The 27,626-nt window shown below is 43.3% G+C and overlaps 1 protein-coding gene across 4 annotated transcripts in view; it reads right to left on the bottom strand.

The window, feature by feature from the left end:
- The window catches only part of nkd (NKD inhibitor of WNT signaling pathway naked cuticle), a 172,043-nt gene that overhangs the window by 60,541 nt on the left and 83,876 nt on the right, over window positions 1-27,626 (bottom strand). For 2 of the 4 annotated variants that reach the window (XM_019051421.2, XM_019051422.2), the window contains exon 1: window positions 22,523-23,105. The exons of the other annotated variants lie outside the window; for them this stretch is intronic. In XM_019051421.2, the coding sequence (XP_018906966.1) occupies window positions 22,523-22,649 (127 nt within the window). In that variant the 5' untranslated portion in view covers window positions 22,650-23,105. Of the gene's footprint in view, window positions 1-22,522; window positions 23,106-27,626 lie in introns of those variants that run through there. 4 annotated transcript variants of the gene reach the window in all.

Here is a 27,626-nt window from a genome sequence, read left to right as displayed (position 1 = left end):
ACAGTCGCGACCGGCTGCAATTAAAGGGGGAAAAAAGCGGAAAAAACAGACGACGCGAAATCTTCGGGAATGGGGCGGGGGAGGGGATCGGCGGAGGAATTTTCGAAGAGCGGGATCGGAGGAATGAGCCGAGGAATTATCCCTTATCGGGCCGAGGCCGAGCCAAGGCGGAAGGAAGGCCCCGAGGAACGGGAGATTTTCCAAGTATGAGGTTTGACGTAATGCCGGATCGCTAATCGATCTGATAAATGTTCGTCGTGGAATTTGAAAAAAGAAGAAGAAAAAAAAAATTAAGTGGCACCGTGAGTGAGGAGCCGAAGATATTGTGAGGGTTGTTATTTCGAGAAAATCCTTGACGGTTCTGCCGTTTGAAATGTGCAAAGGATTCACCAAAAGGACCATCGAAAGATCCGCGGATAGTCATCTGAAAATTTTCCCGATTGATCCGCATATGGTTCGAAAAATTGGGAAAAATCCGGGAAATTTTCCGCATCGAATAGCACAAAATGGAAGATTTTCGCGATTTATCCGCATGTAGTCCGAAAATTGGAAAAATTCCGGAAAATTTCCCGAATTTCATGACCTAAAATTAGATCCGCAGATAGTCATCTGAAAATTTTCCCAATTTATCCGCATACAGTTCAAAAATTGGAAAAATCCGGAAAATCTTCCGAAAATAACACAAAATGTACTATCGATTTACTTCTTGGGTAATACCCGCGATTCTGCCGTTTAAAATAAAAAAAATACACCAAAATGAGCACCGAAAGATCCGCAGAGTCTTCTAAAATTTTCCAAATTCATCCGTTTGTGATTCTTTGCGATTTTGGGTGAAATCAAGACGAATACTCTCTCGATTTTTATGGGAAGGGTCCCCAACGAGGTTATTTATTATTTTAGGTTTAGTGCACAATATGAGCGCAAAGTAATAAATTTATCCAGTTTAGGGGGAGGTCTCCCGCAGCCCGCACCCTTTCCTCAGGAACCCCCAGGGTTTTGAGACTGTTTAATTTTCTGCCCTTACCAGCAATAAAACATTAGATGATTAAAAAAAGGGGACGCGCTGTTCAACCCCTGCCAGCCGGGCAGAATTTCGACATTAAAATAAAAACAACCCCAGCCGGACGGGCAAAATCCCGACATTAAAACCAGCACAATGTGTCAAGAAGTCAAGGGAGGCTACAAAGTAACACCCCTCACCCCCGAATCGAAGAGTGACTCACCGACGATGAATCCTACTCAGCACTCTCGAGAGCGGGATCAACCCCCAATCTGCATTTAACGGCCTCACCACGCTGCCGTACTAATGTAAAACGTCGTATGAGCCTTCAGGCGTTGCCAAATTTCTGTTGGTAAATATCGAATTTTCGAGAAAATTTGTTAATATTTTTCCTTTAATATTTCAGATAATTTTCTAGGCAATTTTACCTAATGTTCCTGAAAATTTCAAGGAAAACTAATTCATAACTAGAGTACCTGTATAGGAAGAGTATGGACAACTCGAATTATGTAGCTCTGAGGGCCCAAAAGGGCAGGTAACCTTTGAAATGAAAAAAGTCACTGTCGATCTTCAAACTCCAATATCAAACGAAAATGGACGAGAGAGTAAGCATTCCTCCGGAAAAGTGAGTAAGCTTACGTGAAGACCAAGTCAAATACGTGCTTTACAAACGACAGTTCCCAACAATTGCGATTATAAATCACTCTGGATAATTTGAATTCATAGGTTGGCTGTCTTCTTGGGGTCTAAGAGCTCCATCACCTAACCTCAAAATTTTCGGCAAGTCCACACTCTCCTTATATACCTAGGTATTCTATTCATAACTTTCTTCGGCAAAAACTATTTTCTGGGAGGAAATTCGGCAACTCTCGAATGTTCATACGGCGTTCTTCCTTAGCACGGCTGCAGGACCAGACCACCCCCCGGTCGAAATGACCGTGTATAACGGGGCTGGGGGCGGGAACTTTGTACTCTGTTTTGGTCGATGGTTCTTTTATGACGACGCGTCGATACGCGGGGGGACCGGAAGCGTGTTATGACTATGGAAGACACCATTAAATTTTCTCGTGTGCGCATAATGGCTTCTATTTACGACGGCCCCGAGCCGTTCGTTGCCGTTGCCATCGGTCCCCATCCACCGCCGACCGCCGCACAGTGGATCGAGTCGATAAGAGAAGTCGGACAATATCTGGAAACTTTTAGGACTAATATTTTCAAAAACATTAAAAAAAAAAGAAGTTTAAGAATTGTTTCAATGGTTTTTTCGTGAAGTTAACTTTCAGAAACACTCTTTAAAACTGAATTTGTGACGAAATAAACGTCAAAATTTGCAGTTTGAGTCGAAAGTTTCATGTCCGACCTCTCTAATTGACTCGATCCACTGTGCGCCGCGCCGGTTCGGTTGTGGGTCGCGCGCTCATCGATGCCAAAAGTGATCCAATTGGATTGCATTTTGCAAGAAAGGACTAAAAATCTTTCAGTCTGCCGGTTCTGCTTATTTTTTGCCGGAGTTTCTCATTTGTAACGAGAATTTTCCCTGAAATTTCGGCAACACTTCACTCCAGCGGAACTGTACGCTTTACCGCGGCAATACCATTACCTTTCACGATAGTTACCAAAGCAATACCATTACTGACGCGAGTCATACATCATTTTACAAGAAAAGTTATCCTGTTATACGCGCTATTTTGATATACCATTACGTGGTCCAGTTTTCTCCAGGGGCGTAGAATAATTATGCATAATAATACTTAATTTGAAATAGTTTTCAGGCAAAATGATTTGTTCGAAATGTTAAGCCCACTCTAAAAACAATTAAAGGTGACTAAACAATTTTTCCCTGACTTTTTCGCTATTTCCCCAGACATTTTCCAGTTCTTCCTGACTTATCAAAATTCCCTGCCATTTCCCGGTATTCCCTGACCCATTCTAAAAATAAACAAATAAAGGTGACTAAACAATTTTTCCCTGACATTTTCGATATTTCTCTTGACATTTTCCAGTTCTTCCTGACTTATCAAAATTCCCTGCCATTTCCCGGTATTTCCTGACCCATTCCAAAAAACAAATATAGGTGACTAAACAATTTTTCCCTGACATTTTCGCTATTTCTCCTGACATTTTCCAGTCCTTCCTGACTTACCAAAAGTCCCTGCCGTTTCCCGGTATTCCGGACTGTGGCAACCCTGCAACACGGGTCATAACTCATTGCTCTTGTAGACTGAAAAATCCCCGGATATCAATACTCCGGCAACGTAGACGGGTCCCGCCGGTCCCATCCCGGCGACCTCGGGACTCGCGCGGGCATTCATTAATGAACACCGTAAAACGTCCCATTAACGGCTTTTATTGAAACTATCCCCGACCGAGCCGCGGCCGCGGCCGCCCGCGCGGGTGCACTTTCGCTCGGCCCCGTGGAAATAGTCGCGAGTATAACGGGAGCGGCGCCTTCTCGGAAAACGCGACCGCCAGGACCAGGACGCCGCTAGTCTCCCATCCTCGGGAAAAACGCCGTATGAACCTTAGGATATTGCCAAATTTCCCTCGATAAAATACTTACTCGTGGGAAAAGTAACGCAGTTTTCTTTGAAAATTTCAGGTGATTAGCCCTGTGTCCACTCGTCAAAATGGCGACAAAACGGAAGCTCAAAGCTAATCGATAAATACGATCTGTTCGCGATTGTTGCTAAAAAAAGGGTCGCGCCGCTCTATTTTGAGTTGCAACACTCATCAATCGCATCTATTCCCGACTTTGAGCCACTTATCGTCGAAATCGATTCACTTTGAGCTTCCATTTTGACGCCATTTTGACGAGTGGAGACGGCTCTCTTCGTCAAGATCAAGTGACGTGGTCGAACTGGCATGCTATGTACATCATGTCGATCAGGTGGAAAATCTCGGCAGATTTTGTATTTTTAGCCGAAAAATGGACGATAGCCCCTGCGCATAAGCCGAGAGAATCATTCTAAACCCAATAATTTGCAAATTTCAAAGAAATGAAAGCAGAATAGATTTCGATACAGCTATCGATTTTTGTATCGAATGTGAGGTTTTTTCCCTGACACAATTCTGCTTTCATTTCTCTGGATTTTGCCGATTTTTGGGTTCAGAATGAATCTTCAGACTTGTGCGCAAGGGGTATCTTTCTTGTTTTGGTTAAAAATTCGAAATTTGCCTCGATTTTTGCCGTAATCGATGCCATATATCGCATGCCAGTTCAACCACGTCAGAGAGCTTGACGATCACCTTTATTTCAAGTGGCGAGTAAAATTCCAAAGATAAGTAATTAGAGGGAAAATATTTACAGGTTTACCGAAAATTCTTAGCTTATCAGGAGGAATTTGGCAACGTCTGAAGGCTCATGCGTCGTTTTCCCTTAACACGGTTGTAATATGAAATGAGCTCGCGGCTAGCTCGCACTTGTTCGCGGTCTCCGGGTTACCTATTACACCCTGCGTAGTGTTTTATGTCCTCCTCGCTCTTTTTAATGAACCTCGTATGACCGTATGAATTGCCCGCGGGCGGAGTGAAACTCGAGCGAAATTTTCCCCGGCTCAGAATGAAAAGATAGGTCCTCGTAAATACCTTCAAGTGGTCAGGGAGAGGGGGGCGGGAAGGGCACAGGGCTCATAATTTTAAAGTTCCCTATTGCCTCTGTTAATCCGTGCTTTTTCCAGAGTGTGGGTTAGCAAAGGAAAAGAAACGCCAGAATCCAGCATAAAATAAGTTAGGCAGTCGAAACTTAAAAATTTTTATGATTCTGGTATGAATTTTGAGAGAAATCAGTGCGAAATTTCAGTTAGGAATGCCTAAGATTCTCCTTTGGCAACATTAAAATGAAGTTACGCAGGGTGTCTACTAAAACAAGCTGGTCAAAAATAAGTACTTTTACAGTACTTTTTCAGTACATTCTCGAGAAATTCAGTACCTCCTCCAGCAAAAAAATTCCGTACTTTGTCAGTACCTCCATTCGACGAAATTAAAAAAAATTCAAACATTTGAAATTGCGACAAAAATGACAAAAAAGTTAAATAATTCCGGACCTTTTTGCGGAATTTCCAAACTTTTTCAGTACTTCCGGACCGCCCTTAAAAAATCAGTACTCTTTCTGGACTTGTAGACACCCTGAGCTACGTTATTTTGCGAGGGAAACGGCGGTATGGGCCCACAGATTTTTCACAGCCACGCTCATGATCGCGGGTGAAATTTTCCGGGGAACATACGCAAGCATTCCTGGAAATTCGTGCTCGAGCAGTTCGCTACGGGTCCGTTGGCAACGTCCGAATGCTCACACACCGTTCTTGAATACGGCAGAAGCGGAGTCACGGCCGTGGTTCATCGCCAGGAATTCCGTTGATTATCATCTTCTTCTTTCTCGAGTCTGGTGGAATCCTCGACCAAGCCTGCTCTCTCGGTTGTGGGATGGATTGAACAAAATTAATTAAAGATGACAGCCCGCTCACCGGTGCCGACGGGCTTGGCACCGCCGAAAGCGTCGTCCGTCGAAAAAAAAATAACAACGAACCAGAAGTAATCTCGGAGGCGCGACTCGGGAGAGCTAGCTCCGACTTCCACCGGAAGGAGAGGATTACCTCCGAGCCCGGCGAACAGTGGATCGAGTCAATTGGAAAAGTCGGACAAAATTTGGAAACTTTAAACGCTTATAACTCCGTTTATACAAAACTTTGAAGTTCAAAAAGTAGTACCATTGGTTTCCTCTTGAAATTTTCTCTCAAAAGCACTCCTTAAAGTTGAAATTGTGACGAAACAAACATCAAAATTTGCGGTTTTAGTCAAACATTTCATGTCCGATCTCTCCAATTGAGACGGTCCACTGTGCGGCGCAACGGTTCCAACAGGTAATTCCGCCACCGGGGGTTTCGGTTTGATGGGATTTGAGAAGAAGTATCTCTGGAACCGGTACTGGCTATCCAAGATAAGAAATGTGATTGCTGTTAAGAGAGAAGTATCATTCGAGTAGGGGAGCAAAATTTTCAACATCGTCCGATCCGCAGCAACATCTTTTTCGGGAATGTGAGAGAATTTTCGTCCAAAATGACACAGAAAAATTTTTCGGAAAAATTCTGACGATTTTTCGATTTTCCGACTTTTCGAAGGATGCACCGAATAAACTTGCACAATTTATCCAGGAGTGTGATTGCTGGTGAGACAGACGTATCTTTCGAGTAGAGGTGCAAATTTTCGCTATCATGCGATCCACGGATCGCGAAGGGAAATTTTTGGAGAACGGACGAAATTGTTGTCCAAAACGACACAGAAAAATTTTTTCGGAAAAATTCGAACTATTAATCGATTCTTTGGACTTTTTGGTAGACGTATCGAACAAATTCTTATACGCTGCGAAAGGAATAAAATAAAAAAATCACTTAGGAACATCTTTTGGAAGCGGAAGAAGAAGTCCTGGGTTAAACAAACATTCGACCGAATGGCATACATTTTGCACCCCTGCTTTCGAGGGCTCACCATTTTCTAGTGGAAGCAATGTCCAACTTTGTCTTTCGTACCTCACGATCATTGTCGGAAATTCTTTTGATCTCATCAGGATCTCGTTAGGAGGAAAACCAAGGTGAATGAATTGAAGCACTAAACAAATGCTACCTCTACAAAATGTCACGAGGAAACAAATTACACGACGGGAAGCTTGGAAAACAACTTCTAGGTAAACAAAATACACGTGTTTACAGTGAACATTGGCTAAATAGCAAAAATTTTAAAGCCATAATTTTAGCTAAAAACCAAAACAATCGAACCCTCATTGGTTCTGTATTCAAAAAAAAACTTGTTAATATCACGTTCAGAAAATGACAGCAAAACTTCTCAATGTGGGATTTGTTTTTTACACGTAAGATTTTGAATCATTATACTGATGGAGTTGCTCACTTTCAGCGAACGTTTTCAGCAGACGGCACTGCAAATTACACCAAGTCAGCGATCCCTGCTTTTTCTAATTTCTTCTCACGCGCCTTCTTAATTGATAGGTCCCTAGTGCTTACTCAGGTCGTCGCCGGCGTTGCCGATCCCACATTTCAAGAGTTCAACGGGCTGATTATTGAAATTTATAGACACAGCGATAGACAAAAAGGACATAAGGAGTATGGAGCTAGTATATTGGTTGAAATGTGTGGTCCACTGAAAAAAAAAAAAAAAAAAAAAAAAAAAAAAAAAAAAAAAAAAAAAAACACATTAGATCTAGAGTCCAGACTCTTAAAAACATCGACTAGAAAAAGTACTCTTGATTTAATCAGAATCTAGCTTAAATCAAGAACCAAGCCTCTTAAATTAAGCGAATTTCGTTTTGATTCAAGCAAAAATCCGATTGAATCGAGAGTATTTTTTCTTGTCAATGTTTTCAAGAGTCTGGATTCTAGATCCAACATGTTTTTTTTCCAGTGTTCCTATAAACTAAGGAGAAAATGATGGACGAACTGTCGGGTCTCTCGTGGTTTGCTGTTAGTTAGTCTATCACCTACGTCCTTTGCCTATTGCAACCACTCGCATTCACCAATCTAATCTTTATTCCCGTTTATGAATCCATGAGGGGGGTTGTCTTGACTTTCAGTATTAAAGACGAGTGCGACTGTGACGCCCTCTCGTAGAGGCTCGTGCAACTAACGATTCCCCGAATCGCATCCGATTTTTTTCGTCACCCGACGGCGCCCCGTGTATTCTCGGTTCCGTCTTCATTATCCGGTGGAGTCATCGATTAATGATGTTGTTTACCGGTGGCAGCCCCTGCCGGGGTGGAATGGTGCGGTCGTGATGGTGGTGGCCACGCAACTTCTGTTTGTTGTTCCCCGGATTCGACCGCCTGGGTATCAGTTATTTTAGTTCTTGTTCGTCTATAATTATCCCCTCCGCTACCCCGAGTTTGTCGATTCTAATCGGGTTTTACGATCCCTGTCTCCTAGAAGACGCGCTCCTTCTGGCTCCCTGGCTTTTTACAACATGCAATGACTCTAGAATGACGTGTAAGATAAGTCCATCCCAAACATACATCGAAATGCAGGCTGTCTACTAAAACAGGCTGGTCAAAAATAAGTTCTTTTACAGTACTTTTTCAGTACATTCTCAAGAAATTCAACACATTCCCCAACAGAAAAATTCCGTACTTATTCAGTACCTTCATAAGACGAAATTCGAAAAATTTCAAAAAATTGAAATTGCGACAAAAATGAGAAAAAATTCAAAAAATTCCGGACCTTTTCGCGGAATTTCCGAACTTTTTCAGTACTTCCGGACCGCCCTTAAAAAATCAGTAGAATCGTCTAAATATGATTAAATATAGCACCACTTAAAAAGAATCTGAATCTGATAATTCTTGAGGAAAAATTATGCTTTGAGAATGAAACCGCCCTTATCATGTGCGGTTCCTTCGATGAACCGTATCGATAGATCACTGAATACTTCTCTCCGACTCCATCAGAACCGCCTATAGGACTCCTTCCTTCCAAATGAGGTTTTTACCGAAGAATTTGCTGCATACAAATAGAAATAATAATAGGAAGAATGTTCACCAAAACTTCAAATTTTATTCATTGTTAATTTGCGATCTCTCAGCAGTCTAGAAAGAAGAAGAGAATCGCATCGCGTTTCGTAGCGTGACTAAAGAAGTAAAGATACAAAAGCATGGAAAAAAAAATCAATACTAACGTTCTTCGAGCGTAATGATTCACGTTTTTGACCTCCCCATCGACGACCCCCGAAAATTCAAATCGCACGGAGCTCTGTTGTGTCCGCCGCCACCACAAAGGCATCCCTCCCGTGAAAAATCCGAGAAAATTGATGTCCAACTCGAGCCGATCCGAAAATCGGAAATCGGCGAGCGATTCCGAATCTGCGGGGTCGAGCGTATCGAATCAGGGATGATGTTAGGATTACCACGGCCACGGCCGAGATGAAAGGCCCCCAGCCTCCCGGCGGGAACAAACCGATTCCGCCCCCGTTGCCAAGTCGCTGCAAAAACTGACCTTCCCTCCTTTCGAGGGAATGATCCACGGTCAGGATTTGCCAACCTTGTTGAGGATCGAGGGTCGCGGGCTTCTAGCATTGTTGTCGAATTGGGCGAGATATGGAGGATGAAATCTAAGATGGGGGTACTCTAGAGGTGTTTCATAAATTTTATATTAAAACATTCATTGATGGGGATTACAATTGCAAATCCCATTCCAGGAAAGTAAACCAACCTGTGGTACATCCGGTGCTAACATGAAAACTTTGGGCATGGAGGATTTATGAACAGCTCAAAGATGACGATCACAAATGAATGATATAAAAACTCAAAATCGATTCATTTCAACTGAATTTTTTCGAACGGCAATATTTTTGGGGAAATTGATGTACATTTTCCCATGAAATTCTCAGATATTTTTGATTATTTCGGTCAAAATTGCCTGAACGACTGGATTAGAAAATATTCAAAATTGTCCGGTGAATTTGTTGTTTATAAACGGAAACATGGCATCCTCCGAGGGCTAATACGGCGGTTTTCGACGACCCCAAGAAGAGGCAACACCGCTGCGCGTCCAACACTTATCCGATCCGGATGAAAAACATTAATGCGATCCGAGATCAATCGGGGGATACAAGTTATTATGAAGAGCGGCGGGTTCTTGGAAGTTGCCGGGGCCCGGAGGCTGAGGCTGAGGCGGCGTTTTCTGACGAGCGCGCTCCAAGCTCCGAGGAACCGGCCACGCCGCACAGTGGATCGAATCAAAAGGAGAGCTCGAACAAAATTTGGAAACTTCAAACGCTTATAACTCCGTTTATACGAAACTTGGAGGTTCTGAAAGTGGTTCCAATGGTTTTCTAGTAAAATTTTAATCTAGAGGCACTCTTAAAAATTTGAAATGTGATGAAATAAACATTAAAATTGGCTGTTTTGGTCAAATATTACATAACTGACCAGTGTGCGGCGGCGGGCGGCGGGGCCCCCGAATCCCGAATTCCACCGGTTGAATGGGGCCCCTGCCCGGGCTCCGCCGAGAGCCGGCTACGCCTATTCAGCCGCCCCGAGGGCCCCGGGAGCGTGAGGCACTGAGGCCCCGGCCCGCTTCCCGCTTGACAAGAATTGGAAAAATAGCTCGTTTTCAAAGACCCGAGCCAGGGACGGCCCTGGTTGCCGGCTCTTCTGGCTTCCTGCATCTCGCCGTTTGATCGGGGAGAATCTGCAGGTGCTTGAAAGCTCATTTTCAATGCAAATCGGAAAGTATTTCGGGGATTTGACCGCGCGGTCGCGTTCAAATTGTATGGAAGTGTACTAAAATATTAAGGAAAAGAGAGCCCGTTTGAGCAGGGAGAATGTGCAGGTGCTTGAAAACTCATTATTAACACAAATCTGAAATTATTTCAGGGATTTGACCGCGCAGTCGCAATTAAATTGTGGAAAAGCCCAAAAAATTGTGAAGGTTAAGAGAAGCCGTTTCATCAGGGAAGATTTGCAAGTGCTTGAAAGCTAATTTTCAATACAAATCTGAAATTTTTTCAGGTATTTGACCGCGCGGTCGCGATTAATTGTGGAAGTGCCCTAAAAATCGTGAACAGAAATACAATTTTTAAGTTTTGGAATTTGTGAAGTTCCAAAAGTACAAGCATGGTTCAGGGCAAAGACAAAAGCAATTTGTACATTTAAACTTGATTTGAATCTGAAGTAAGAAAAAAACATAGGAATCCCCCAAAAATTGAAGATAAACAAAAAGCGCGAGAAATGTTTCAGCCCCTGGTGACGCGAATGCGTGCTTTGAGCGGGCCTCACGTCTGACCAGCCCGAAATCCTGGTTTGGACGTTCGTTCATAATTAATGGATGATCGTTGATCGTGTAGCTTGAAACTGGCATCCGCGCATTTCGCTTCTTCCTCTGATCACATGTGTGTAAAGGCGAGTGCCGAGGCAGTCGGGTCCTAAGCCGCCCCCCTTCCCGTTCCATCCTTTTCTTTTCCAGGGAAGCGTGTTCCTCCGAAAACCCGAACCCGCAGAACGTCATCCTTCGCCCCCTATCCGCGCCTGCCGTGATGCGATGTTGGTAGCTAATAAGGTCCACAGTAAAAATTTAGGTAGCAAAGTGATTGAACTTCGTCAGAATTTTATTTAAGGGGCCATTGGGTTTCGTGTTGGAGGCTTGAGACGGAAAATTCTTAATTCCATTGCATCATTTCAAAATTTTGGATTTTAGATTCAGATCAAATTAGATAAATTTTCGACTTTAGCAGTGGCCTTGAACAATTTTAAAATATTAAGCCGCAAACGCAGTTTATGCGGTTTTCACGATCCGCGAAAGTGACGGGAAATAGTAGAACCTGCGGAAAATCTTCACAAATCTTGCACCGAAAACGGGAAACGCACTTTATCAACCATTCACTGCTGCAAAGTTGGCGGGATTAATTGATGAATCTGTCCACAAAATGAACATCTGTGAAGACAATGATTGGCAAAGGGTGGCATTTCATGAAAAATAAAACCTTGAAATTTCACGTGAAATATCTCATGAAACTTCAGGAAGTTATGAAAGATATCGAGAAATCCTGGTTCCTTTTCATGTTTTGCAAAATGTAAAAGTTGTATCCTTATTCTATTTTAGTGTGTTTGAGTGCGGGTCGCTTACTTTAGTCCCTGAGAAATATGAAATATATCACAGCCTCGTGAAATTTCATAAGAGATTCCACTGAAATTTCCTATCTTTTAATTCTTTCTCGTGTTCCATGCCACCCTGCGCGGACACCACACATTTTCAAGCAGCCATGCGAAATTGACAAACCAATCCAACTAGGCAAAATCATTCTCGTACGCACAGAAGTAAAACTATTTAAATTATTTTTTCCGTGTATCGCCGCTCTGATTTCCGAGAACTCGCTCCAAGATCCCATCACGAGGCGATCGAACAGGAGTCCCTTCGTGTTCGACTCACGGTTCAGCGGGTCGGTCCCTTTGTTGGGCCTCCAAGCCGGCATCTCAGAATCTGCGGATCGACAGGTTGCGAAGCTCGAGAAAGGGACCCTCCCTCCTCGCTCGGAATACTAAATCCGGTGACTTATTTTGTCGAGACCCAGCAACAATGGAGATCATCTGTGCACCACCAGACGCCAACATCCCCCGCTGCCAAATCTCGAAAAAAGTACACTGTGACGATCGGACTGAAGGGAGAAACAGGAGGGTTGGAAACACTGTCAACATCCTGCTTATCGTGAGCTGCGGCACACAATTCTGGCGTGAGCTCCGGAGATCTGGGCCATCATCCCCGTGACAAACCCCGCTCTCTGCGTTTAGATGTTTTATCAGCGTTAAAAAGGAGCCGAGATGAATGTTGCGGCCTTTGTGCCTTGGGAAGTCACGAAAGTAAACAAACTAATCCAGAGATCGCAGAAAGTTTTAGGTGAGACTGATGGGAACTCTTTTGAAGGGCCGCATATCAAACGTGAGACATCGGATGTTTCGTTATTTCATCACCGAAAGGAACAGAGATTGCTGATGGGTTCGAAGGAGAACCTTGCTAAATCGAACAACAAAATAAACATCATGGTGCAAAGTTGCGTGACGTTGCCCGAGCACAAACATACTGCTTGGCGTGGTTAATTAGGCTAGTTTAGTATTTGGATAGAGTTTAAAGGGAGATATTTTCTTTAAAATTCTATCCAAAAACTATACAGTGTGTAATTTCGCTCTCTTGAGCCATGTTACATCGAGATACTACTGAAAAAATATTTCAATTTATATCTCTCCACAAGACTCAATGAAGAGATGGTAGTTAACGTCTGTTTTCACGTTCAAAATAGCATAGGTCGATGTTTAATTTTTTGCAGGAGAAAATGTGCACCTGTACCAAACTAGTGCACCCTAATTTGTCATTACCCAAAATGTCAACATCCACAACACAATCGATTCGATCTATTGATTCATCCGCAAGATCAAAAGTTGTCGCGCTGTTAACATAAAACGTAACTCCATTATCACGTGAGCCCTAAGAGCGTGGAGCTAAACAAACCGTAGGACTCATCTGAAAGTGTAGAAACGCCTTAACACTGGGAAAATAAAAGAATGGACGCATGTCAACATTATCTTGACTATATTAATTCAAGTTGACTATATTTTGCAATTTGGAACTACAATTTCTGACCTCTCTGAAAGCACTAATTTGCAGAGGATAAATTATGGTAGGTACATACGTTGTTTCCATGATGAGCTGGAAATAGTAGTTCCTACTCAATTGCCGAATACAGTAAAATTGATAGTTGTCCCATTGGTTTGAACATATTGCTCAATGGTACTGTCATCCGATGTGTTTTTTATTCATTCAATCATTTCCTAGGGTCAAATGTTGTGAGAGTAACGAAACGGCAGCCTGCGAGATCAGACGCACAGCTGGAAAAAGAGCACACGTGAAACCTAACCTAAAATGCAAGGCGTTCCCGTGACGATAAGAGTCCTGCCATTTCCACTAATTCCAGACGGTGTTCCCGAGAAACCATGACTAATATCACGAAATCCTCACAGTCGCAATCGGCAAGCGAAGGCGCAAATCCTGACGGCGTTACGTCAGCAAAATTGCACTTCGAATTTCGAGGGTAAGCCGGTTCGATGAGAAACGTCAAAAATGCCATAGCCACGACCCTTTTCCCGCGCTAAGCATATCGGTGGGAGAGAAGGGCGGCTCGCGCTATCTCAGCGTTCTTCTCGGAAGAAACCAAAGCTGGCCCTCTGGTCCAAGAACCACCTAAGTCAATCGGAAACACGATACACTTGAACTTGCGTCTCGAACGTACTACGAGAGGTATCGATTTATTCCCAGAGGGTTCGAGCAGTTCGACTTGAATTCTGCGATCATATCCACTCTGAGGCCTATACTACCCATGGGAACAAATTGAAAGACCTCTACAACCCAGTAGATGACGTCAAGTCTATAGCGGTTGTAAGAATGTCGGGCTGCAGAAAGTAGATTCAGAAAAATACTTATTAAACTGTAAAGAAAATCGCACAGGTATTGTTTTTTTTCCAGCTGACATTCTACGAAAAGACGCCTTAAAAACGTTCAAACGTTGCAAACTTTCAGCTATCTGGGTAAATTAAACGAATTTTACTGAGAATGTGTGGGTACTTTTCAAGGAAGCTTAATTTATATATAATCTAAAATACCTTTATGAAAATTTCAATAAAATGCTGCTGACATCTCTTGAAAATAAGTACTTTAGGTATCAGAGGTGTGACATCCGAATGTTCCTTACGGTGTTCTTCATTAACATAATAATTCGGGTGTTCAGAGACTTTAGCCTTTTCCTTCATTGTAAAAATTTGAAGTTTAACTATTTCACTGCATATGATGCTTCTCTCAGACACTCAGAATAATCGGTTACAGCTTTTGTATAGCTGGCTAGTTTGCATATCTCAACCATAACCACCCACTTCCTCAGCAGGATGTATCAGCGATCTTTACATGCAGCGGTAAAGCATGTAGTTACCTGCGGTAAAAAATTCCTTAGACGCAAGACCGTTTGTCTGAAAGTTTGAGGATCAAAGGCTGCCGAAAAAGAAATCCGATGCGTGTGAAACCGTCCGGCGATTAAACTTCAAAGCGCGACTAAATGCCTTCCCACCGTGCCCTGAGAACCTACGCGAGCGGTGCGCCGCCGACTTTGATCGTTCAACCTCGCGACTCCTAACATTATCCCACCGGAAAATCCACGGCTGGGTTGAGTTAAGGCAAAATTCAAAATAATTACTACCGCAAAATTAGTGAGATCTCGGGATTTGTGAGCTTTTTCGAGGAAGGAAATACTTCACACCGACTTTGACTTGCGCATAATGAATCCCGGAGGGAGGATTCTGAGAGTTTCTGACAGAAACAATGAACCGTTCCCAAAGAAATTCTTTTAACATGCTTGGAAAAGCAGCAAACAGGTACAAAAATAAAAATGATAAAAAGAAGATTTCTTACAACCATTATGCTGCCATTTGTGACAACATAATAGCACAAAATGCGATAGTTCAATAGCATAATGGTTGTAAGAAACCTTCTTTTCATTATTTTTATTTTATTCCCAAAGAAGGTACTGAAACTTGAATAATCTTCAGATATGGAGAAAGTCGTCCTTCTTAGGAAATTTCTGTGATTTGTAAAAAACACGTGACTTTCGCCGCGATTCTACGAAAAACATGCTACTTTTTACACGATTCTACAAACACGCCCGAAATTCATCGCAATTTTGACGCTTTCACGAGCTGATTTCTCCATTTTCCACGGACTTCCTATTTTTCACGCAATCATGATCGTGTGATTTGGAAGTTTCTAAACCCTGATCTTCACACCATAGATACGGTGTTTCGGGGATTTCGGTTTTGCTTGCTTTTTCACAGGTAACAGCAAGCTGATTTCGTTTTTAATTTTTCTACGGGCTGCTTCCAGAAATTTTTACAATTGGCAAAAGAACGCTGTGTCAAATGTAACGAGTTGAAAATAAGTAGCTTTGCTTCAGACAATGCAGATGATGCTCCAGTCAATGCGGTGGATAGTCATGTTTACGCAGAGAGATGTCGTCACCAATGACGATTGATTTAAACTACGTTAATTAAGTACGTCCATCGCAGTTGAGATGGTACAACACAAGCATGATTATTATACAATCGTCTCGACTATAATTGGGTTAAACACACACTATAGACTGTAAATTTCGGTGAGTCATGTCGTTAGAATCCATCCTCTTCACAACACCATTTTTCCTGTTTTTGAAGACAATTATACGGATTAACAGCTGAAAAATTCTGTCAGATGGTAGACAAATTGGTCGCAAAACAAACATCTTTCATCAGAAGCACAAATATCCATGTAACGCCCACTCGAGTGGATTCTCTGCATAATGAGTTTCGAGTGCGAGTTGTATTTGTTGAAAATACGTTGGGTTTCAGGTGTATCTACACCCGAAGTTAACGAACATTGAGATACCAAACACTTTTCGCGAAATCACTGGGTCTCATTTTTGCGGGAAAAATTAAACGGACCTGAAAAATAAATTAAAAAAAAAAAAAAAAAAAAACAGTAGAACCACTCTTCAGTTAATCTTTCATAAATTTTCCATTTGGAAACCCCAAGTAAAATAAAGCGGACAGACTATGCGTACGGTAGATATTACAACATACTGGTCAAATCTGATCAACGGTTTAAATTCATTTTCTATCAGCTTAAATTAAGGTTTCACAACGCGGTTTTTTTTTTTACAAAATATCAGCTGGAATGCGCAGGGGTGCAGAGAGTTCCCATTATTTCGATTGATCTTCTCATTTTAAAAACCCCTTTTATCTTCGAAAAAATTCGACAAGATAGCTTTTATACGGCTTGAGCGCATAAATTGGCGCTACTCGGAGCAAAACACGCGATTGCTACCGCAATTGTGCGAAAAACACATGATTTTCACTGCAGTTTTGCCCAAATAATCGCGATTTCGCCAGCTTTCCCATTTCAAAACACCATTTGCGGGGTCTTCCCATTTTCCTGCGCGACCCGCCCGGTCGCGTGGTCGAGAAATTTTTGCATCCCTGCCCCGTTCCTGCGCTGTCTTTCGCCAAAAATGCAGAGTGAAACCGATACTTTGGCAAAATTACCGCTATTTCAATATTTGCTAGTGCCTCCCACTACAACTTCACGTGAAATGACCGGTAAGAAACTTGGCAACATAGTCTGCTGTGAGTAGGTAGGTTTGAGTGGAGTGACTGGTCTGGACTTCCACATGGCGAGCGCGGGCTGATTGGTAAGCACGACACGACCGGTGACCGCGTTCGACCGCATCAGCGAATCCAATTCCCGTATCAACGTCCCCGTCGCGTCGCGTCGGCACAACAAGGGACCCTCGGGTCCGATCCCGCAACGAGATCCAACCAAAACACCACTTTCCATCCCGTGGGATCTAAGTTCCATTACGGAAAGCTGATGTGAGGCTGAATGCTCTTTTTAAGAAAAAAAAAAACTCTGCACCTGAATTTTGTATCCCTCTACTTTGGAGAAAGAACTGGTATTTGTAGAAACCGTGTATGAGCTTTGTAACTTCTTCCTTCATTCGCAAATAGGCAGTATCTAATTTCTCCTAAGATTTTCATCTTAAAAATCTACGGAAATTAATGTTTAGATTCTTAATTTTAAAAAATGATTGATGAAATTGATTCGTTCGCGAGGTTCGCAACAAATTATAAATAATATAGTAGGTATGTATGATTTTAAGCGGCTTTCAGGTTGGAAAACGATTGGAAACTTCAAAAATTCCGCGACTTTTCACCGAAGTTCCCCGACCAATTTTCGTCGCTCCTCTGACGTAAGACCGTACCTCAATTTCGAAGTTAGCCCCAGAAAGCAAGGGGTGGTATGGACAGCATTGCCCACGTGGAAATTGAGATGCGGCTTTATGTGAGAGGAGCGACGTTTTGGAAAAATTCTTTGACTTTTCCTGACCTTCTCCAAAATTCCCTCACGATTGCCGCGCCCTAGTCCTTGCGAAGCTTCTACATCGTTTCGGCAAAGAATGCACGAATGCCACTGAACTGCAGTAGGGGACGTATTCGTGTTTTAAAGAAGTCCAATTTCTGGGGATTTGCGTAGCTAGACTTCATCTTCATGCATGTTTCCATTCATAGTTCCCCGATGCAAGTAGGAGATTTTGTCGATGAGCGAGACAATACTGGCTCCTCATTTCAAATTGTGGTTAATTTTTCGAGGATTTTTTCACACCCTTCACCCACTCCACTATCAGCGATCGATGCACGTACGAAACGCCTGTGAATGTCGGGAAAGGGCCCTCGAAAAACCGACTCAAATAAAATGCTAGCGTCGGAAAATCGGCCCGTCTTCTCACCTCTCGGCGACCGATAAACTGCAAGTCCCGAGCTCGCCACTTGACTTTTTCCCTCGAGGGGCTCACGTTTTGGCCGACGCGAAATTTTTTCGCAGAGCCGAAAGGGAACCGCCTATAAACCACCATTTTCAATCGAAAATGCGCGGTTTTTTCTCGACGCGAGTCACGAGACGCGCCGCGCCGGTCGGCGGCTCCAGAGAGAGGAATGAATGGCAATAATGTGGGGCTTGCCAGTGTTGCCGGATCGACAGTTCGAAATTATCGGCTGTTGATACGTGTAAGAATAGGGAATTATCGACAGGGTTGGCAACGGTGGGCGCGGTCGACCCGCGAGCTGAGAGCAGGAGCACTCAAGTCCCATCTCAAGGTGATCAACTGACACGAAATTACACTCCGTGCTCCTCTCTTTGTTACGGTAACCACATTTCCAGTCATTCAGCCGCCAAAGCCGCTCCGAGCAGAGATTCTTCCTGCGTTGCCGCGTTTCACGAGAAAAAAACGCGACATTTCGCATGTTTTCTTCCACACCATGCGGGCCATTTGGAGCGCATTTTGCAAGAGGGAACCACTATTTCTGGCTCAATTTAGAAACAACATGTATGCCATTGGTTTCCCTATGCAAAAAGGAGCGTTTGTGGAAGAGTCAGAGATAGTGGTTCCTCATTGCAAAATTTAATCCATTTGAATTACAGTTGGATTACATTTCGCACTGTGGAACCACTGTCTCAGGCTCTTCCATTAAAGCACGTGTCTGCACAGGGAGACCAGTGGCATATATGTTGCTTCTAAAATGAGCCAGAAATAGTGGTTCTCTCTTGCTAAATGTAATCCAATGGTAGGGTGATGAGTAATAGCTTCAGGGGTCGAGCATCCTACTAAAATTTTGAGCGATTTGGGGAGAAAAATTTATGACGAACCTTCTCTAACCTACAGATTGACAAAAAAACCGCATGTGGTTACTTAGATCTAAGGAGCAGAGCTGGAATCATAAGGGTGAAAAATGGGGGTAGAATTTGCTAAAATTCATCATCCTCTTTTAGCACCTGGAGATAGAAACATTAAGCGTTCCTAGGAAATTAAGGGAGAGACGTCGCAGCAAAATAGAAGAAAAAAATCATACAAATTGTGAATAAATTCATAGATAGGCACGTGATTTCTTCCGATTCTGTCTCCAGACAACTAAAACGATGGGAAATTGCTGGAAGCTTCACTTTCGGAACACTCTGATAACAGATTCTTTAGCATGGCTTCAAATGGGGAAATATCGATAAGCGATCATTCACGCCTCGCAACTGTCACTCACGAAACCGTTCGAGCAGATTTAAAAAAAAAAAAACCGCGGGACAGATCTGTAAAAATTACCTACTACCTCCGTAAAATAGCATAACATTATACTAGGTTCCACCGTGCTGGTTTTAACTGATTTTGAGTTATTCAAAAGAATTTCCCTTAATTTTAAGTACTGCGGTCATCTTACTGAAAAAAAATCCGGGCGTGGAAGCCGAAATTATGGGTTATACAGACATACCGTCCGCGTTCCGGGCTCAAAGGCCGAAGTTTCCGGGCGTAGCACCCGGAAGTTTCGGTCTCTGAGCCCGGAACGGACGGTGTGTCTGGATACCTAAACTTTGTGTCTGAACAGGGTCCTACTGCAAAAGGCTGGCTAAAAACCAGTACTTTTTCAGTACATTTCCAAGAAATTCAATAAGCACCTCCTCAACAGAAAAATTCTGTACTTTTTCAGTACCTCTGATTGACGAAATTCGAAAATTTTCAAAAATTAGAATTTCTCGCTCATATTGCGACAAAAATGCCAAAAATCCCGGGCCTTTGTGCAGAATTTCCGCAATTTTTCAGTACTCCCGGACCGCCCTTGAAAAATACGTACTGTTTCCGGACTTAGAGGCACCCTGCTATACCCTTTTTTTTTCAGCGCTGAAATTCAGTTTAGGCCTCAACCTCACAAACTCCTCCAAGGAAAAACTAGCGAGTTACGGTAAAAAACAAAAAATTAAGGGAAAAAAACAAAAAAAAAAAACTTGGGAAGACACACTGGGAAAAAAACACATTGGATCTAGAGTCTAGACTCTTGAAAACATTGAGAAGAAAAAGGACTCTTGATTCAATCAGATTTAAGCTTAAATCAAAAGGAAATCCGCTCAAAATAAGAGACTTGCTTCTTGATTTAAGCTTAAATCTGATCGAATCAAGGGTATTTTTTCTTGTCGATGTTTCTAAGAGTCTAGACTCTAGATCCAATGTGTTTTCTTTCCAGTGAAACATTTATTTATCTTCAGCGTTCTTCGGGGATGAATCCGACAACACGGTGCTAGCGTCGGCAGGCTCCAGCGCAGCGGTCCAGCTCGGATCGGCGTCCATCATTCCGAGAAATGCGAGCCGATTCTCGCTCTTATGGTCAGATCCCATCTCCGCGTCCGCGCCGCCGCCGTGTGCCCGTGTACCGATGCCGCTCCAAAGACCATCTTTCAATGAACCGCCGCGCCGGCCGCACCGAAGGGGGGCACCGGGGGCAGATGCCTTTTCCCGCTCCGAAAACCCGGTCCGGCCGCCGAGGAAAATGCCAGCTCCGCGGGGATGCTCCACGCAACCACTCAGGAATTCAGTCTCGCATATTTCGGCTCGGCCCCACATTTTAAGGGGTGTGAGCGGATTGGGATTTCTGATTACTGCCGTGTTAAGGAAAAACGCCGTATGAACCTTCAGGCGTTGCCAAATTTCCTTCGATACGATAAGAATTTCCTGGTAAACTTATGAATATTCTTCTTCCGATTTATCAGGTAATTTTGTTCGCAATTTCACCAGAAGTTCCTGAAAATTTCGAGGAAAAACATTCATAACTTTCCTCCAAAACAAACATTTTATCGAAGGCAATTTGGCAACTCTCGAATGTTCATACGGCGTTCTTCCTCGGCACTGCAGATTAGATGTACCTCATTATGTTGCCTGTGGTTTCAGGGCAGATGACTTTTCCCGCCCGCGGAAGAATTTTACTTCAAATAACCCACGAGGGATACTCTCACGCTCTACGCTTTTTAATTTGAAGTAGTTCCCATGCAAAATCTGTTGCTCGAATTATGAAACCCATTCTGGAAAGTACAGAAAGGTGAATTAAGGAACAATTCTTTCCCTGACATTTGTACTTTTCCCTGACGTTTCAAAATTTCCTAACCGTAGCAACCCTGAGAGATTCTTTTAGCAGTAGAAGATCACTTTTCCAGTGGCCGGAGCATGTTCATCGATACTATCCAGAAATCGATTTATTCACCGAATCAAACTGCAAAAATTAAAGAAACTAACGGTCTAATTGCAACGACCTTCGTTAGTTAAGAGTTCGTCGTAATCCAAAAACTCGACGCGTCCGGCGTCCGCTACGGATGAAAAACCGGACTTGAGAACCGCGTCGCTCTCGGAAGCGTGAGTTTACTTCTTGAAATGTTTGTTCAGCACGACTGTTACTTCAAAGCGGGTCCGTAATGGTCCGTAACCGCCGGTCAGTTCCAGATCGTTCGCGCAACACGACCTCCAAGCCTTACTCTCGCCGCTTCACAACTGCAACGGTCCATTAGAAACGGGAATTTTCGGGGGTTTAGCTGTCCGCCGTCTTTATTCTTAGGGTAGATTTGGTACAACCAGAATTACAGAGAATCGAAAGTAGATTGTCCTTCGTATTTCATGGCCTGGAGTTATGGTTCCAGCCATACATAATCTGGTTTATTTCTCTAATAGAAACGTTGTAGTCGAAATGATTTAAGGGTAAGTGACGCTTTTTCGCCGCTTTTGAGTTTGCCCCACGAGTTGACCGTAGAAGACGGGAGACGAGATCGGGCTGGGCGGAAAAAAACTACCGGCGCCAAAATTCAATATTGATACGAGTGGAAGGAGTTTATTGCGTAAGAGAGAAGAGCGCGGCGCCGATACTAAATGAGATTGGCGAGAAATTTGATTGAGGAGCCGGGCAGTGATTCGATTAGGGAAGAGGTCGCATCGAGCTTTCGGCGAGGTTCAAAAGCTCCGCCGACACGCGGCGAGCTGGCGGCATTCAACAGGTGGCTCTTTGCCAAAAGCTCGGAGAGAGAGAGATTACGTTTCGTAATCCCACGAAAATAACAAGACCGTGCAACATCTTTTGAAGTAAACTAAGAGAGGCAGCTGTTTACATGAATCCAAAATTGAGTTCCCACGTCATAGACACGCATCTCCCGCCAGACTACTTCTAGCAAAGAAACAGCAATGAGGTAGTTTACAGACACTTCAAATGGATAAAACGATTTCGGCCCGCCAAAGTAAGGCATCTAAAAGAAGAATTTTGAGCCCCTAAAAAATGGCATGTTGCTTAACGGGGAAGGAATAATATGTTGGCTTACCTACATTTTGAAGGTTATGGATACCGATAGAGAGAACATTATATGTAGAATGGTTCTAAAGAGGGAGCAACGTGAATCTGAGATGTCTATGATATCTAAAACCAATGTTATTCGATTAGAAAAACACGATGGACTAGTCATTACTTCTCTTCTTGATTTTTTGAACGCTGGAATTATAAAACGATAGTGATAAAGCCTCGAGCTAATTACTATTATGACCTTTCCGTAACGGCTAAGAATCAAAATGACGTTCCGGAAAGGGCAAGCGCTATAAGATAGGAGCATAAATTACCTGTAAAATGTTTGTATCCATTGATAACCTTAGTTTTCCACCAGCGGACTAAATGATTTGCCATATGCATCTCATTCATTTGAGTATTGAAAACAAGCTGGCCTCCCTTGAAACTCGCGAAACACATTTAGTAATCCAGGCGGGATAACGATTTCTCACATGACACCACACTCATGATAACACAACGCGAGAGCACACCAAGGGGATTAAATTTAGAGCTGTAAAGCCACGAAACGAAAAGGGGCTGATGTGGAGACTCTAAACAATGCAGTAGGGTGGAAAGAACCAACACAAACTTCCCGCGAAGCAAACTATCTCTCGGACAGTTATGAACTTCTTTGAAACGAGCAAACTTGGACGAAGTTGATGTCTCGACGGAACACAAAAGGTTGTGGGTAAATCCGAAATATTCACAGCAACACAAACGATTTCGTTGTCAGGTAATAATAACACAAGCACACGTTTTCATGGAAACACTTCACGCGAACTCACAACAACCTTATCGAGAGAACACTCAGTGCGGGAGCGTTGCGCGACCGGCCGCAAGCGTATTTCTCAGCGAACTGACGAAACGCGGCAGAGAGAGACGGGCCGAGCGCCAGAGGGGTCTCCTTCTCCCACCACGGAGAGGAGAGGCTATTATCTAGAGTCTGTCGGCTTTCGGAAACACAGGCACAGTCAGAGGTACTATTGGAGCCGATTGGAGACTTGCCACGAAGGAACTCCGGGGCCGACATTGCCGAACTCACCGAAAAACCACAGAATTTTCGGTTATTTTTTTTTTTGAAATTGGACCGCGTTCAGCGGGAAGGAACCAAGCAATTCAATTTTTTCAAGAGAATTTTCGTGCGGATTCCATTGAAAAGTTTAAGGAACTTGCTTCGTGCAATGTAGAAAATTCACTCAGATCTGTACCAAAATCCGCACTACCGTTTTCATGTAAAAAATTAAATTGCTCGATTTAATTTGGCAATAGCTGCTGCGTCTTGGTTTCTTTCTACTTAATGCAGTCCGACTCTTCTTACGTTAACGTTACGTTACGTCAAATAAAAAATAAAGCGACGGATTTTGCTAAGTTTCAAGATTAAATCGAATTTTAGCGAGGGAGACGATTTTCAAAATCTCGACGGAAAAATTTTTCACTTTCAGTTTTCGCGCCGTTAGGGGCAAGTCAACATTTTGAGGGAGCTTTAAACTCTACTAATCGTAGATTTCCGTAGAAATTTTTTTTTTATTTCGTAATTTTTTTTTATTTCGTAAAAAAATTCGTTTTATAATTTCGTAGAAATTTTTTTTAAAAACAATGTGAGCATCGTGTATTGCGGATTAAATCTCGAGCTCCCTTTTTTCGGATTCAATTAAATATTTTTTGATTTTTTCCTACTGAAGTCTGCTTACGGACAATTGACCGATCTAAAAACAGGATTTTTTGGAGTGGCTGAACCTCGGGAACGCGTCAGGCAATGCCAAAAATTGAGTTGATTCAAAGACCATGCCACAGTCCCTCGGGAAATTCGTAAAACACGGAGCAGTCTGGCAGATGTGTTAGGAGCCATACCATCACTAATTCCCCTCCTTGCCGCTTCTCCAAAGACCCATTCTCTTCGCAGCCTTACATTTCTTCATAGAGGAGTTATAAACAGTGCCGACAATACAAGCTATGAGCCCAAAGAAAAAAAGGGCCTTCTTTTTCTTTCTTTTTTACGCTTCCTCGCTCTGTCGCTCCTTCGAGGCTCGTCCATGCTCTTTCTCTGTTATCTCAGTTTGGGTTTTTTTCTCCTTTTGGTGCTCAGTCTTTTTCTCTTCCTTTGGCGGTGGGACATGACATGCGCAGCTACTCAGCTGTGAAGGAAGGAGAGAGATGAAGAGACTGGAGAAGCTCTGAGGAGGGAAGAAGAGGGGCATATAATTTTTCGATCGGCAGGTTACGGTTGCCAAAAATTTTGGGGGTTTCCGCATCCCTGGATCTGAGCGGGGGAGATAAAATTCGCAACAATGGCTGCGAATCATTCCTGCAGTGTATTGGAGCTTACGGAGGATGAATTAGGGCAATAAAATCAGAGCGGGCCCTCAGGAGACAGAACTAATGAAAAACAGAAGCACCTGCTCCTCGCTTTTTTTCCAACGCAGCTTGGACCCATGCAATGTCTGGAGCGACGTGTGTTGGGTTTTTTTTTTTTTTTTTTTTTTTTTTTTTTTCATTTACTTATTTACTCACTTACATATCCTCAGTTTTTGCCTTCACGATACGCAAGTGTATTTATTTACGTACAGCCAGAATGAGATGGTTTCACAGCTTTACGAAGTACGAAGTCATATTCATGCAGGCCCTTTTTTAAATGAATAAAAATCAAATTTGTACCGAAAATAGTATATACTCTAGGAGGCAAAACGGCAGTGCTCACCTAGTTTTCATATTGGGAGACAAGAGCGTAAATAAAGAATTCAGGATTTTGTTTAGGGGGAAAGGATTTTAAAATTTAGGGGATCAGGATTGGAGATTAGTAGATTTTCCATCACGAACCTCTGGTATAGTGACACCTCTCCAGAAATAAACATTGAAATATTTTTATAAATAGGCTCATAAATGGAGAAATAAAAAAAAAAAGTCGGATACCGCTTAGAAGAAAGTTGGCGTTTCGAAAATCCTTCCTCCATAGCTCAACGGAACAAAAGCTCATCCTTAGAACCGCGTTTGGCTTTTGGAGTTGTTCGCCAAGTCTCCGAGAGAATGAACGCCGGTACGAGCGGTAAACCGTGGTGTATTCCCTAGTATTTATTGGCTGTTTAGAAGCTCAAAATAATATGATTCATCGAAATTAGAGCCATCATGCAAATCTTGAAAAATAATTGCCCGATTAAGCTTCCATTTTGAACGTAGATTGGGAACTAATTGTGAGTGTTGAGGGGCCGCTCAAGATCACGTGACGCACTCAGGAAGGGGGGTTGAGCCAGCGCAACAGTGCGTTACGAGGGAAGAGGGGGGTCAAGTCCAGCGTTACGTAACAAATCCGAGCCGCCGAGGGGGGGGGGGGGGGGGTTGGAAAAAACGTGGAAAAACTTCAAAATCCGCCATTCTCTCTCGAAGAACCCTCTCTTTCCACGTCGTCGTTTAGCGGAATATCTCCAAGAAAAACCCCGATTTTTTCAAGCTGATTTCTCAGCATTTTCTTGATTTTTTAAAAATAAGGGGGGGGGGGGCTCGGGCCAGCGTTCAGAATTATAAAGGGGAGTGTAAGGCTGTGTTACAGGTGCGTTACAAGAGGGGAGGGGGGCCAAAACAGTGCGTCACGTAATAGGTACTTGAACGGTGCTTATTAAAGGGCAACGCAACTACGTCCACATTACGAATCCAGCGGCCGAGGCAAGAAGTACTTGCCTACGGTCGAACAGCTGTTGCTTGAACGCGGACTCCCGGAGGCTTCCTCGAATCCAAAAATGGGATACAGAAGCCGAAGAACCAAAAAACCGACGGATCGCGGGAGACAGCATCAGAGCAGGAGCGAGAAAAAAGAACAGATTCGAAAAAAAAAACACAAAGCTAGAACGAAGGAAAAAAACACATTGTCAGCGTTTGTATTTCGTGCGGAGCACAGTATATTTTCGGGAGACCGGCCTAGTTTTTTTCGGCGAAGTGGCAACCCCGATCCGAATCCTGTTGGTCAGGCATGACTTCTCAAAGTCATGCCGACAACGAGTTCCAACCCCCCCTGCCCTCTCCCCAAAATCCCCCCCCCCCGGCGTCCCATCCTGGATCCACCACCCCGCGCCCCTGCCGGTCACTCTCACCGCTCCGCGGTAAAACAACGCAACTTCCATGGAGGACACAGGGCACGTATGCGGTTTCATCTTAGGAAGGATGCGCACCACTCACGCTCCGCGCCGCGCCACCAAACAATTTCAAAACAGATAGAACAATCTCATTCACTCTTTTTTTCTTGCGCACCCCCCCCCCCCCCTCCCGATTTTGGGTATCTCCCTTTTACCTGTGGTTTTTTACATGGTTCCAGGTCTCGTTTCTCTCTGTCGCTCACACCTTGGCGCTCTCGGTTCCTCCTCCGGGCTTCCTTCTTTTCGGATTTTCTCCGAATTCGGACTCCAGATTTGTTTTACCTATGGCTGCGAGCCTCACAATCTCACATGCAGTCAGGACGCGGCGTTCGAGTGAGAATTTGTGTTTTAGAAAAGAAAATTTGAGGGAAACTTTTAGCGGGAAACCACGAAAACCGTTTTTCGATGCATCCGTGCTAAGGAAAAACGCCGTATGAACCTTCAGGGGTTGCCAAATTTCCTTTGATAAAGCACAAATTTCCTGGTAAACTTTGAATATTTTCCTTCCAATTTTTCAGATGATTTTGTTTGCGATTTCACCCAAAGTTCTTGAAAATTTCATGGAAAAATATTAATAACTTTCCTAAAAAATAAGCATTTTATTGGAGGACATTTGGCAACCATCGAATGTTCATACGGCGTTTTTCCCTAGCACGGTAGTATTCCTATGAGGAGTAAAAATCAATGGGCTTGTTTTGCGTGACGGATAATTATTAAGTTCGGAGGAGGGATCTACTTTTAGAATTGCACCAAGAAGCATTGGTCCAAATTTCTTGGTCCTAAATCTCCGGTCGTAAAGTTGGGGTCAACGTGCGCTCTTAAATTTTCTTCCATTTTCTTCTTATCGATAGAGTAAACGCGCACAAGCTGTTACATGCAACTTTGAATACTTCCCGGCGCTCTGCTTGCCTGTTAAGTTTTTGAAGGCGAACTGGTCAGAACGAGCGATCCTATTGGTTGACATGGGTGGTTCTCATAGACTATGGGGGAAAATGATAGACTAACTGTCGGGTCTCTCGTGGGTTGCCGTTAGTTAGTCTATTACCCACTTCCTTTGTCCATTGCAACCATCCGCTTCTACTGATAGGATCCCTCCAAATCCTTTTTGTCTTCTTTGTCTATTGCTTTGTCTATCAATTTCAATAATCAGCCCGCTGGCCTGACTGAACGTAAAGCATCGCGAGTAGAGTAATCGCATGTGTTCTTTCTCTTAGAACCGAATGAGCAATGGTCAAACTGGTGCAAGCAACTATTACTGTTCCGAAGCCGATCA

This window comes from Bemisia tabaci, chromosome 6 (genome assembly GCF_918797505.1).
Source record: "Bemisia tabaci chromosome 6, PGI_BMITA_v3".
NCBI lineage: Eukaryota > Metazoa > Arthropoda > Insecta > Hemiptera > Aleyrodidae > Bemisia > Bemisia tabaci.
Note: the sequence above shows the minus strand (reverse complement) of the source record. Positions and strands in the feature narration are given on the sequence as shown.